Source organism: Echiichthys vipera, assembly GCF_963691815.1.
Source record: "Echiichthys vipera genome assembly, chromosome: 9".
Lineage (NCBI taxonomy): Eukaryota > Metazoa > Chordata > Actinopteri > Perciformes > Trachinidae > Echiichthys > Echiichthys vipera.
This window is the reverse complement of record NC_139834.1, coordinates 24965930-24978350: the sequence shown is the minus strand read 5'-3', so window position 1 is coordinate 24978350 and position 12421 is coordinate 24965930. Positions and strand designations below refer to the sequence as shown.

The window sequence follows — 12421 nt, the reverse complement described above, 5'->3', positions numbered from 1 at the left end:
TCTCGAGGCTGTGTGAAGGGTTACAGCTCTGTCTGAGGCCCCACCAAGAAAATCTCCTCAGGAGGAGGAACTGACAGGCCAACATCTCTCAAAGATGACAGCATTCATTTATCAAAGATGTCACACGGACTAGAATAACATCCCGGGCTGGACCTGAGTCAGTGTGACTGAAAATCAGATTTATAGGAGAATAACAGACAATAAGATCCATTCCTGAGGTTAATAATTATAATCATATATCCGGAAAGGTTTCAGGATAACCTTTTTTAAAGAGATTCAGTTCACTGTAATATGCTTTGTGGACTTTTTATTGAAAAAATATTGCAATTTAAATAGAAAAGCATTTTTGATGTGGCCCTACAGGGCGTACACTATAATGAGTGTAGAAAGAAGTGGCTATCTCCGATGCTCCTTCTCTTGTGGTCTTCGTCGACGCTCTCTTTTTATGTAGTCTGTATAATCATCTTCATCCTGTATGCACAAGTATAAGAATAATCATTCATTATTTAAAAAAAACAACACATTAATACCGCCACTATTATATTGAACGTGTGTGGGGTTTTAAGTTCCAATTGTAGCGTTAATCTCATTTTATTTGCTGAATACTTTAAATTGGATGCACACAAATTCCACTTTTTTATAAACACTGTCGCAACAGTGTATGCTTTTGTTTGAAACTGTTTAAACAGGCTAGCCTACTGAGAAAAAATAGGATGTATAGGCTCGCTTTGACCTGAATCTGTCATGCAGATCTTTTACCTTCTCCACCTGGGATCCAAGTTTGAGAAGTTTAGTCTCATCTTGGGAGCCAGTCTAATGAACACATTGATAGTCTGCCCCAGTTCTGGGGTCCCGGTGGACAGAAAGTGCCTTTGGCCCTGTGTGCTGCTTCCAGGGAGACTCACTGACCTGTGAGGATGCTGCGTCCAGCAGATCCATAGTGGGGATTAGACAGCCGGCCTCACCCAGGAAGCACATCATGATGTGGAGCACGTCAGCCCAACGTCCAACAGTCAGCATCAGGACCATCAAACCCCCGAGACGTACCACCACTGTGTTAAGTACAACCTGGCTGCCAGGCATCCGATGCTGCTCCTCTGCAGCACCAAAGCACAGTATTAGAGGGAACGTCAAATTAACTGAGGCATTAAAAATACTATCACACTGTTGAAGGCTTTGTTATTATTGAAGGTTCTGGATGGATTGATCAGTGTCCCATGAGTGCTGCACCATAATCTCTGACATGTTTCCTAATTGATGTGTTTCTTACCCTGCATGTACACAACCAACAGTGTGTAGCAGATAGTCAGTGGTGTCCAAAACCTGAGGGCCTCTGTTGCAGAGAGGAAGTGTTGATTGATGATGGAAACGGCAGCCAGCACAGCCACAGAGAAAGCAATGATCATAGTTCTGCACAACATGGGCAGCAGGCAGCGGCCTGATGTGAGGAGGCTGATGCAGATGCCGCAGTAGCGCTGTGAGCTGTGGAGTTTATACAGAGACATGGCATGATGCAGCAGCAGTGTGGCCTGCCTAGCAAGGAACCAGCTGAGTGCTGCCGCCAGGAGCAGGCATAGCCAACGCTGGGACGCCCCCTCGTGGAGGAAGTGCAAACTGCAGCTGAGGGCGCAGCCCAGAGAGAACTGGCTCTGAATTAACAGCTGCTGCAGAAATTTGCCGGACTCCTGGGGAATGAAGAAGCATATGAACGGAACAGATGAGGGGTGTTTGTTATATTAGATGTTATGAACCATCATGATGTGGTAAATTACAGAAATGAGCTCGAGCAGTAGATACAACGGGCACATTGTGTGATACAGTTGAGTATCAGGTCGGTTTCTTACTGGTCCTGCTGTAACCAATCCAGAGACAGCTCGAAGACAAAACTCCAGTACCACGAGGGAGGCAACACGGGAGCCCACTACAGCCAGCATCGCAGTCACAAAGACAAACTGAAGCATCCCAACAACTCCCGTGTTGGTTCTCCTCCGCTGAGTGGGTGTCCTCTTGATTGATGTGTCTGTATCATCTTTGTCAATCCCACTGTGGGTTGTTTGAAATCAAAGTTAACTATAGTGGATCTGTAACAACACTGGAAATCATCTTCAGGCCCAGATCTAATCTCCTCACCTCTCCTCTTCTAGGAACAAGTGCAGTCTTATCAGGGAGCAGAGCACAGAGATGCCACATGCACCCACCAGCCCTGCAGGTCACATAACACTGACTTTTTAACCAATGAGCCGCTCATACTGTTTAAAGACAGGCTGTAATGTGGACGTGAGAGAGAATGAATGAATAAGGAGCTCACCTTGGAGTAAACTGTCCAGTGGATTTGTATCGAGAGTCAGCCACCCTGGTAAGTAGGAAGTCGGGATGAACGACGTGAAAAAGGACAACATCGCACCAGCTTTGGCTTTTAAATGTCACAGGTTTCACAAAAATGTAATCCAAGCAATCACACACTCATATGTTGTGGTTATCCCAGATCAGGTCAGAGTGGAGTACCAGCTCAGCTCTTGTGTTTTTGCTTGTTGCTTCAGTTGAGCTTTGCCCATGCAGGAGCCTGTTCTGCGCTTGTACCAAAGGTCACAGGAGTGTCGCTGGAGCCTCGGCAGCCGGACTCATAATAAGACAGTGCAGGTTATTGAGCCATAGGAAACACATACACCCTAATGTGATGGCAGGTGATAGCTGTGCTCCCAAGTTATCTAGAGCAACATTTCACGTCAAGTTTATTTGTACAGCCTGAAATTCCAGGCCGTGTAAATCTAAAAGTTGAGAGGACAATGCAGCTTTGTGTTGCACTTATTAGTGACCTGCAAATGGGAGGCACAGGTCAGAGACACGCCTCCACAATGACAACAGCAAAAACACTCCCAAGATGACACCATAGGGCCATTAGGATCTCTGGGAATATGAATATGAATGTGTTAGAAGTGTTACATAATAAGATTAAAGAGAATAAGCAACACTGTATTTACCATAGATTATTAACAATTCTTTTTAGGGTAGGCTACATGAATTATCATGACTTAATGCATGAATTTAAGCTTTGGATGAAACTCTTACCGTTAAATAAATAATAAATATTTAAATAAATATTTACCATAGATGATAAAGAAATGTGGACTACTATTATTTCGAGATATAAGGAGAGGTGTAGCAGCTATTTCAGGACTCATGGTGGATGCCTGGATCTCTGGAGCCACCTTTAATCCCTTAGCCTTTTCCCCCCGAGTGTTCAAATCCAATGAAACCTGAAAATAAATGTATTTCTAATCTCAGTGTGCAAATGTAAATACAGGTTAACTGCAAAGAGTGTATTTATTTGATCTGTTGCAATATGAAACGTTTTAAGGACACTGGACTTGATACATAAGATAAAATGAGTGAGAGACAAAAGAGATTAAAAACACAGGAGGGTGCTTTTATTCCAGTGCAGTAACAGCTTCAACATGTTTCTCCTCTGCAGCCAAAAAGAGAACAACAAGGTGACATTATATTCAGCCAAAAATCCCATTTTCATGCAGGGGAAGGATTATTTTGCTGTGTAGTCCATTATCTGCGGAGGATGTGATGAAACCAGAGAACAACAAGCCACACAGAGGTTAAATTGCTCTTTATCACTAAGAAAAAGTCATATAAGAAAAGCTGGAGTCCTACCAATGGATTTATGACAGGCTGACCTCCATGAACACATGAACTATGACCAAGGTCTTATACCAGGCAGGAGGCACGGCTGTCTCAGTGTCAGTCTGCAGCAGAGCTCCTCAGAGTCCTTACGTGTTTCAGACTTCAACAGGTGAGCACTCATTAAGTTGATCTGAATGTGGGGATTGAAAGTGAAGTCTGCTTTTGGTGACAATCATCATATCAATGATTTGAGCCTGATTTTTTCTGATTAAACACTGAAGACTTGACTGACATGATTCACTGGGACCTACACTTATTATAAATGTCACGTCAAATATGTTTACACCTCATTTAAAGTGCATTATGATTACAAACAGATTATTATGGTTGGGTTTTTTGCAGTAAGTTACCTTTTATTCTCATAATTATAATGTTTGCTACCAAATCCAACTTCACATTATGACCGTAGTCAAGACAACGTCTAATGCTTAATGGACAGTTTGTGTGTCCAGACTGAGCAGTGAAGCAAAGGATAAACAAAGGGAGGACACAAACATGGACTCCAACAGCGCCGGCAGCGTGCAATATGACCGCTGGAATGAGAACAACATCAACATGAACGTGGAGGCGCCCCAGTCTGCTGTGATGAGGTGAGACACACAATGATGCAAAGATGAAATATAAAGGGTTAAAGTAAAAATGTTCTAATGCTACTGAAGAACAAACCTACCTTACAGTGGAGATCAAAATTGGAGAACAAATTATGAATATTTGATTTATTCTGAAATAGTTATTTTTTATTGTTCAGAATTTGTTAGAATATGAGATGTGGCTATACCATTGCTGTACTCGCATGTTTGTTGTTGTTTTTTCAAATAACCAAGGCACTTCAACATAAAACCTTTATTTTGTGAAAAAACAGTGAGCAAAATTAGACACTTTCAGATACCTCCCAGTCATTGTTGTTAATCTGGCACTTGGTGACAGTTTACTCAATTGTTGGCCTCTGTCTGGCAGCTCTCCTGGTTACCGGTTAGGTGAAGGCCGAAGGGATAACCCTCTCAGCCATTGCAAGAGAGGTTGAGCGTTCCAAGTCTGTGATTTCAAAATATTGAAACTTTACAAGGACAAAGATTAAGTTAAGTCCCTCAAAAAGGCCGGTCATCCACGTAAAAAAAAGTGCACGAGAGGACAGGAATGTGTGAAGACTCTCAAAGTGGAATCGATTCAACACTGCAGGTGGAATCTCTCGCCAGTTCAGTGCTAAACAGGGCAATGATCTGTCTTGGCACACAGGTTCTTGCCGCTCAAGACAATTTGAAAGGTCCTCTTGTACAACTACAGGGTGAATGCAAATGTTTATGTGAACCTCCTTCGGCAACATGCGATACCTCCACTGCAATTGTCTTCCAATCTGCCCGCAGTTTTGACAGACAAAACAAGACAAGGCCCCTGCCACACTGCAAAACAGGCGAAGCAGTTCCTTGAAGCTAAGAATATTGAAACAATGAATTGGCCAGCCAAGAGTCCAGATATAAACCCCATAGAGAATCTCTGGAAAAATCCTTGGCAACAAAGTAATGGCTAAGAAAACCCACTACAGTTACCTCACGGATGGCTGAACTTCTCACCCTATCTCATAGGGAGACTCCAGCCACCCTTCTGAGAAAACCCATTTCGGCCACTTGTATCCGCGACTTCGTTCTTTCGGTCATGACCCAGCTTTCATGACCATAATTTGTTCTCTAATCTTCATCTCCACTGAATATAAATGTAAGAAGATGTGGATGAGATAAAAACCATGTGGACTAAACTGGGTTTGATGGGGTTAAAAAGGTTCATCTTAAACGTGACACCAGTGGAATTTGTAAAATCTTTGCAGTCACAATAAAGTGTCAATGTGGTTATTGTAAGATAATGACAACGGACCTGACTCTGCCTCTTTCTGGAACGTTCACAGGATCTACAACAGAGTGTGTAACGGCAGCTATGGAGTAGTAGTGAAGACAGCAGGAGCTTTGGCTGCACTGGTGTCCATTTACATCATCGGATACGTGACCGGATACTACGTCCATAGGTGCTGATGGGGAGCCCTGTCTGTCAGCAGAGAGAAGAGCTCGGACATTTTGGCTACATTAAGATTTTTAATATTTTCAGATAAAGTTCACCAAAAACAGCTCACAGTGTAGTCCTTTTACGCTGAAGGGAAATTAAATCATTTCTTTCACAAGGGACTGGAAATGTACTTTTATAGGAAATGACACAAATTCAATATTCATATAGCTTTGCAAGTAAAACGTCTGTTTTTTTAAACTTTCTATTCATGAAATTGAAAGTTGTAGAAAAGTGTGTAAAATATTCGAAAAAGTATTAAATTGCATCAAGAGTAATATCTAAATGCACATACTTTTGTAATTATGTAATGTCTGGTTAACACAAAGGTATTGACAGCAGCAGCAATAATACTTATTGGGTTCATCAGTGTCATGCACCAGTTTGTGCCTTTATGGTGGAAATGTCATGGTACCACCTGCTTCAATCGTGCAAAGCTGCTTCTTCCATCCATTTTATGGCAGATTGTTGCCTATAGTGATTCCCTACCAGTCTGTTACCCATGGGGGTACTTATGCTGTTGTTAGGGGAGTTCTTGGAAAGATTATAGCGCAGCTCAAGTAATTGAAACAAAAAGAAGACATTATGTAACACATGAACACCACATATTGCAGTTATGTAAGAGTGTGTGAAAACTAGTTAGCAAGCAAGCACAATTTAAACAGCTTAAAGTAATGAATAAATAGAATAACAAGCAGTTGAAACATTCAGCATCACTCCATGTAGCAGGCGTAGTAGTAGTGCGTAGCTATTGACAGTTCAAGTATATCAAGTACATACTGAGTTGATGAAGGGGTACATGAGTGCATAAGAAACGGCCGTTGGGGGAGCAAAAAGGTTGGGAACCTCTGGCCTTCTTCATCAGAGATGTTGTTGCATCAGTGCGTCACATTCTAACAGTCAAAATAAATGTGCTTTGCCTCTTTCTCATTTTAGTTTGGGGCACAAATGCACATGCACTAAATGCTCCATATGCTCTAACCAACATGACAGACCAAAGGAATGAGTATTACTGGAGTACACTTAGACTTTGGACTGCATATTCCTCTTTTATGATGTTCTGATAAAAACCTGCACTCAAATTGCGGTCTTCGTAAGCTTGTGATGTGCCTGATAACCTCTCACAATAACCCGTTCATGTTTAGGGAGTTGCATATCCAGGACAGGCACCTCAGGTTGGTTACCTAAAGACAGCCTCCACCGGGCCAGACTCTTAACATGGAAACTACGCTTGTTGACGAGGGAGAGCTCTGAGCCTGATTTGACTTTTGGCACAATTTCCTAAAACAGATATTATGGCATTTACTTGTGATGTCTGCAATTTTGAGAAGGAAATTATAAAATGATACCGCAAGTGTGACCTTTATCTTAATGGAACAATTTGGATATGGATTTCTGTTGTTTTTTTTATGTAGAAACGATAAATCTGATGTCAAGAAAGGCTGGGAAACATGTCTGTGTGTGTGTGTGTGTTGAAATATCAGCTACCCAGCTGTTCAATTTGTGGTGGCATTGCTTAAATTCACATTAAAGTGACTCAACTGCCAAGGGACTCTGCTGTGAGGTCAGTGAATAAATATCTTCTGGTGTGTGGTGCTGTTGAGGACTTTGAACCATCTGCAGTGAGTGTTATTCCATAAAGAAGAATGGGTTTGGCTTTTTTTTTACCAAGAGTCATTCGACAAAGTTCTTGCTTTAATACAACTTTTCTTCCGTTGGTGCTATAAAAACATTTCTTTTAATTAGAAGTTAATATTTTTCACGTTAAGATCACATCGTTATCAGCAGTAAAAACTTTGTCACAACATCACAACTTTCATTTGTCACATAAGAATGGAGGTCAATGTTAGCACCGATTGCACGAGAAAAAGCCTTTAAAAGGAACAAACCGAAAAACTCCTACTGCTTCCCTGACCGATGATACTGTGACACCATGCAAAGACCTGCTATGACTCAGTGTGACACTATAGTGTCTTCAAACACAGCGAGACGATCGAACCTCTGACCTCCCTGTGGAGATGAAGACGACCTCTTGGGGGACATTAACAAAGAGAAACATTTGGGGGTGGGGGGATGGATTTAACACAGTTAGGGGTCAAACAGATCCCTGTGGTTAGTAGACGTTGCTGTCTGTGGATATTTGAGTTGATATCCCGCGTGGTTATACTGGTCTATATTTCCCTTGGAATTGTATTGTCATGGTGCAAGAGCTACATTTGGATGTTACACTAAAGATCTGCATGGAAAGCAATTAAACACAACACATGACAATGAAAATAACCATATTCATGCATATTTGTATGACATGCGATGAAATCACAGGCAGATGGTAGACAGACAGGGCCAGATTTGATTCATGATGACGGTGGGTGCATCAGTTTAACCCTTAGCTGCAGCATGATGTTCACATCTCTAAATTGATGATGCCATGTGTCGACCAAAAACTCATGTATCTCTTTTGACTGTTCGAGTGATACACTCTGACTCCACATCGTCACTCGCGGGCCTACGCTTTCTGAGCTCTCTCCTCCACGTAGAGCTGCATCTGTTAAACACAGAGAACAATCGAAACTCAGTAACAAATATTAAACAGTTAGAATCTATATTTATATCTTTAAAGCATGGGTGTCAAACTGATCCAGTAAAGGGCTGTGTGGCTGCAGGTTTTCATTCCAACCAATCAAAAACACACCTTGTCCAACAAATCAACCCTGTGAAGACAGTTCAGGTGATTGAGTAAGTCGAGTCAGGTGTGTTCTTGCTTAGTTGGAATGAAAAGCTGCAGCCACACGGCCCTTTACTGGATCAGTTTGACACCCATGCGTTTAAAGAGATACACCGCTCACTTTGACTATGTCAGATGTCATGGTTTTCAGTGGGATGAGTCGAGGCTCCTGCATGTGGACCTCCTGCTCATCAGCAACTATCCATGGGAAATCCTGCAGAGGGAAATGTGACACAGCACATGAATGTGATTATTCAGAGTTGACATATTATTAGAGCTGATTACAATTGTTACAGACACGGCCTGCGCTCCCTCCATGCGTTTAACTCCTCTTGTAGTGTTTTGATGTTTATGCTGAGTAGGATGTTTAGCTCCTCTGTTAAAAGACACTAGGTGCAGGGGTGCTGTTTTTACAGTGTTTTTGGTTTTAATTAATGGGATTTTACTTCTGTTTGTTGGTGTCTTTAAGGACAAGTTATTTGCTTTGTTGTTTTAAAAGCTCACCTTGATGACTTGAACCTTCTCCATGTTGCGTGTAGCAGCATCTCTGGTGTGTACCAGGACTGTAAATGAGCACCCTGTGACAAACAACAGGACACATAGAAGTCTATAATTTGTATCTATAATATAATGCATGTCATGTCCTTAGCAAAAAACTCATTGCTATCATAAACTTGATTCTCTAGTCCCAGAACTTACTTCCTTGTATGCATGCCCAGTAACCTATGAAAGACTCTTATGTATTGTCAGTACAGCTATTGATCCGAAGAGTTGGGTATGAGAATTATATACCCTGAACTACACCTCGCAGGCTTATATACTGTATATATATTCAAACTGAGCAGATGTGAGAAGTTACACCTGAGCCTAAAACACAGGTGTCTAATAATGTTATTAAATGGCTGGAACAAAACCATTGTTAATTATATTAATTCTACATATTGTTCATGTTATTCCACCTGTGTCCTCGAGTCTATCACAATCCAAAAGGTCTGCTACGAATGTAAACATTTAAGAGTGATAAAGACCTTTTCACACAGAGATTCTGCATCAGCACCACAATAAAGAAACGCCAGAATGCAGACTTTTTGGTCATTCACACAGACCTTAGGCTTCTAACTTAGGCTACTCTGAACGCTGCTTTGTCACTTTTTGACCTGCTGGTGGGTCGACTCATGCATCGCTACTATCTGTTATTTCACCCTTCCTGTTTTCCCATTCACACAAACGTCAGCTCAGCAGGGTTGCTGCTCTGTGACTACCTCCGATGCTGGCTCACAGGCGCGAAACATCAGTCCTGCCATTCCGTCTTTGTGCTTTTCAAACAGACGTCGGGCGTAAAAAAGTTGCAACAGCCAATGAACAGGCAGTCAAGTCAAGTCCTTATCTTTATGCAATCGTCAGTGATGTTACCTGGTGGGTTATTATTTAAAACAGCATCACACACGCTGATCTTCAGGATGAACGCCCTCAGCAGCTGCTCCACATGAGAGAGTAATGTGTCTGAGCTGTAACAAAAAGAACACTGGCAGTCAGTGACCATGTATATAATTGGCATGTTGTTTATACTCACTGCTGTTTAAAAAAAAGAAAGAAAAAGGGGAAACCTGATGGATAGCAGTGGAGGCTGGGAAATCTCAAAGACAAATCTCTCTACTGGATGATGCTCTTTGTCCATGATGACCACCACCACCTTCTCTGCATCATTCTGGGAGGGGAAAAAAAGAGTTCAGCAGTGCACATATGTTTACTATATTAACCTCAGTCGGCATCCTGTCATGTCTTACCTTCTCAATGAGTGGTTTCACACAGTGAAGTGTATCTTGAATATATTGATTCAGCTCTGGGTGACATGACATCTGGAAATACAACACAGCAAAAACTAAAGATCAATATAAGAGATACAAATAGATAAGCCTTCCTAAAAACTTTGAGCATGTTGTAATTAATTACAATTTTATTTATCTGTACCTGCACAGGTACATTGTATTTCTTTCTCTTCTGAAATATTCCAGAGGGATAAACTTCACGGACATACAGGATGAGATGAATAGCGACCTCCAGGAACTCACACAGGATGTCAGAAACCACTGTAAATAAATAAAAAAAATAATTAGATCTTCATGCATTTAATACAACTTCAGTAAAGCTGGAAAGATTTCACAAATTCTAACTTCCTGGATCAAAAATTTAAAAGCGAAACATTATTAAAACAAACCCAACCCAACCTCTTTCCAACCATAGTAAGGTGGACAACGAGTTACAACATAATGTTCAGTTTACATCCATCTACAAAGTGCATTACCAAAGAGATATACAACTTCCATTATCATTATGGCCGCCTCCTCTTGGTCCTCGTAGTCTATGATTTATTTGGTCAATTATTCCTTTTTTATGCTTTTTTCATGCTGAATGACTTATAACTAATATATATATATTATATATATAGCATAATTTTCTGGTGAGTATTTACTAAGTTCATTATACAGTGTAGTGTCCCCAAAATTAAGTACACACATAAGGTTACACTACACTTTTACATCATTTTTGTGGTAAATAATGTGTATTGGAAAGAATATTTGTGAATTTTATGGTCTTGTACTAGGATAAAGTATTGTACAACCAAACTCAATGTAAATACCTGGCAATTTAGTGTTGCTCAAAAGCGACACAGCAACAGCAGGTAGAGGAGAATTTTGGTATGTATTATAGTATTATGCCGAATGTGACAGCATACACCCATAATTCAGTATATGAATTGCAATGGGCAACCTACTAATCAGGCAAAATCAGATGTTATTACCTTTTTATTCAACTGAATTGGATAGAGACACTGGTTCTACAGATCAGCCACAGCTACGGGACAGGATGATTCGTCGTTGCTGTGTTTGGTTGTCTTACCTTGTCCAAAATTCAGATCTTGTCTTGTTAAAGTTGTCATCTTTTCCGGTCATAAAACTGTCAAATTAAACAAGAGATACTTTTGTGACTAGCTAACGTCAGCGGAGCGGGAGGCGGTCAAACGTCCATTACGTTAAGCCTCGTTTCTTCTTCTGCCGAGGACAAACAGTGGGAGGACACCGAGAATGTCAGCTTTTACAAAGGTTATTAAAACGATAATGATAAAATAAAAGCATCACGAACTGCTGATATAATCTATTTCACAACCCGAGAGGCGGCTTTTCCTTCCCCCCGTTACCTTCTGTTAATAGCGTCGTCGCGCATTATAATGACGTCACTAGTTGTTTACAAATTGATTACCGTCCACTAGCGATTACGTTGCAAGCAGGGAGATTGCGCGACTGGCTGGCTGGATGGATGGATCTTTTCAAAGATGTAAACATAAACATTCAAAAACAGTCCTAGTTTATCTCCTGTTGCAGTGTATGTGAATGATATCAGCTGACAGGAAGTTACCAAGGACCAAGGCTGTTGCCTAGCAATGGAATTCCGTTGAAAAGGACTCTTAAATAGAAATACATAAATAAAGACAAGGTGTTTTGTTTTGTTTTTTACACAAAATATGCAATAATACGTTTCTGATATAAAGACAATTGATCCTGATTCACCATAACTGTGGGAAAACTTAAATATTGTTCGTTGCCACCGTACTCTACGGGGGAATTGTTGGGTCTATGTAAATCATAAACAAGTCATAGAGTGTGGTCTTTACCTTGTCTGTAAAGTGTCCTGAGATAACTTTTGTTATGATTTGGCACTGTAAATAAAATTGAATTGAATTGAATTGAATTCTCAAACTTCGTACAAGAAGTTCCACCTCAGTTAAAAGCAGGCTCTCTCAAGCACCACCACTAACACCAATGTTGAAATACAGCAGCGTAGGCCGACACTATTCGGCTACGGACAGGAAGGTTTATTCCTAATCAGAAGATTATTTACTGTTGACTGTCTTCAGCCACAGCCACGCTGTAGGAAGAACATCAGAACCGT

The 12421-nt window shown here is 41.0% G+C and overlaps 3 protein-coding genes across 3 annotated transcripts; 1 reads left to right on the top strand and 2 right to left on the bottom strand.

Annotated features, from left to right (window-relative positions):
- Positions 1-396: 396 nt before the first annotated feature.
- On the bottom strand, positions 397-2399 carry tmem82 (transmembrane protein 82; the record flags this gene model as incomplete). Its single annotated transcript, XM_083919304.1, has 6 exons — positions 397-471; positions 910-1097; positions 1271-1685; positions 1845-2043; positions 2131-2203; positions 2309-2399. 6 exons carry the CDS (start codon positions 2397-2399, stop codon positions 397-399), a joined length of 1041 nt encoding a protein of 346 aa, XP_083775430.1.
- A 1789-nt stretch (positions 2400-4188) lies between these two features.
- On the top strand, positions 4189-5717 carry smim1 (small integral membrane protein 1; the record flags this gene model as incomplete). The annotated part of the gene is made up of 2 exons (XM_083920683.1): positions 4189-4283; positions 5594-5717. The coding sequence occupies 2 exons, from the start codon at positions 4189-4191 to the stop codon at positions 5715-5717; spliced, it is 219 nt and encodes a 72-aa protein (XP_083776809.1).
- A 1679-nt stretch (positions 5718-7396) lies between these two features.
- On the bottom strand, positions 7397-11678 carry mad2l2 (mitotic arrest deficient 2 like 2). The gene is made up of 8 exons (XM_083920237.1): positions 11372-11678; positions 10442-10560; positions 10258-10329; positions 10078-10178; positions 9884-9978; positions 8975-9048; positions 8592-8684; positions 7397-8290 (listed from the first exon to the last, which is right to left on the bottom strand). Exons 1-8 carry the CDS (start codon positions 11409-11411, stop codon positions 8252-8254), a joined length of 633 nt encoding a protein of 210 aa, XP_083776363.1. The 5' UTR covers positions 11412-11678; the 3' UTR covers positions 7397-8251.
- Positions 11679-12421: the final 743 nt, after the last annotated feature.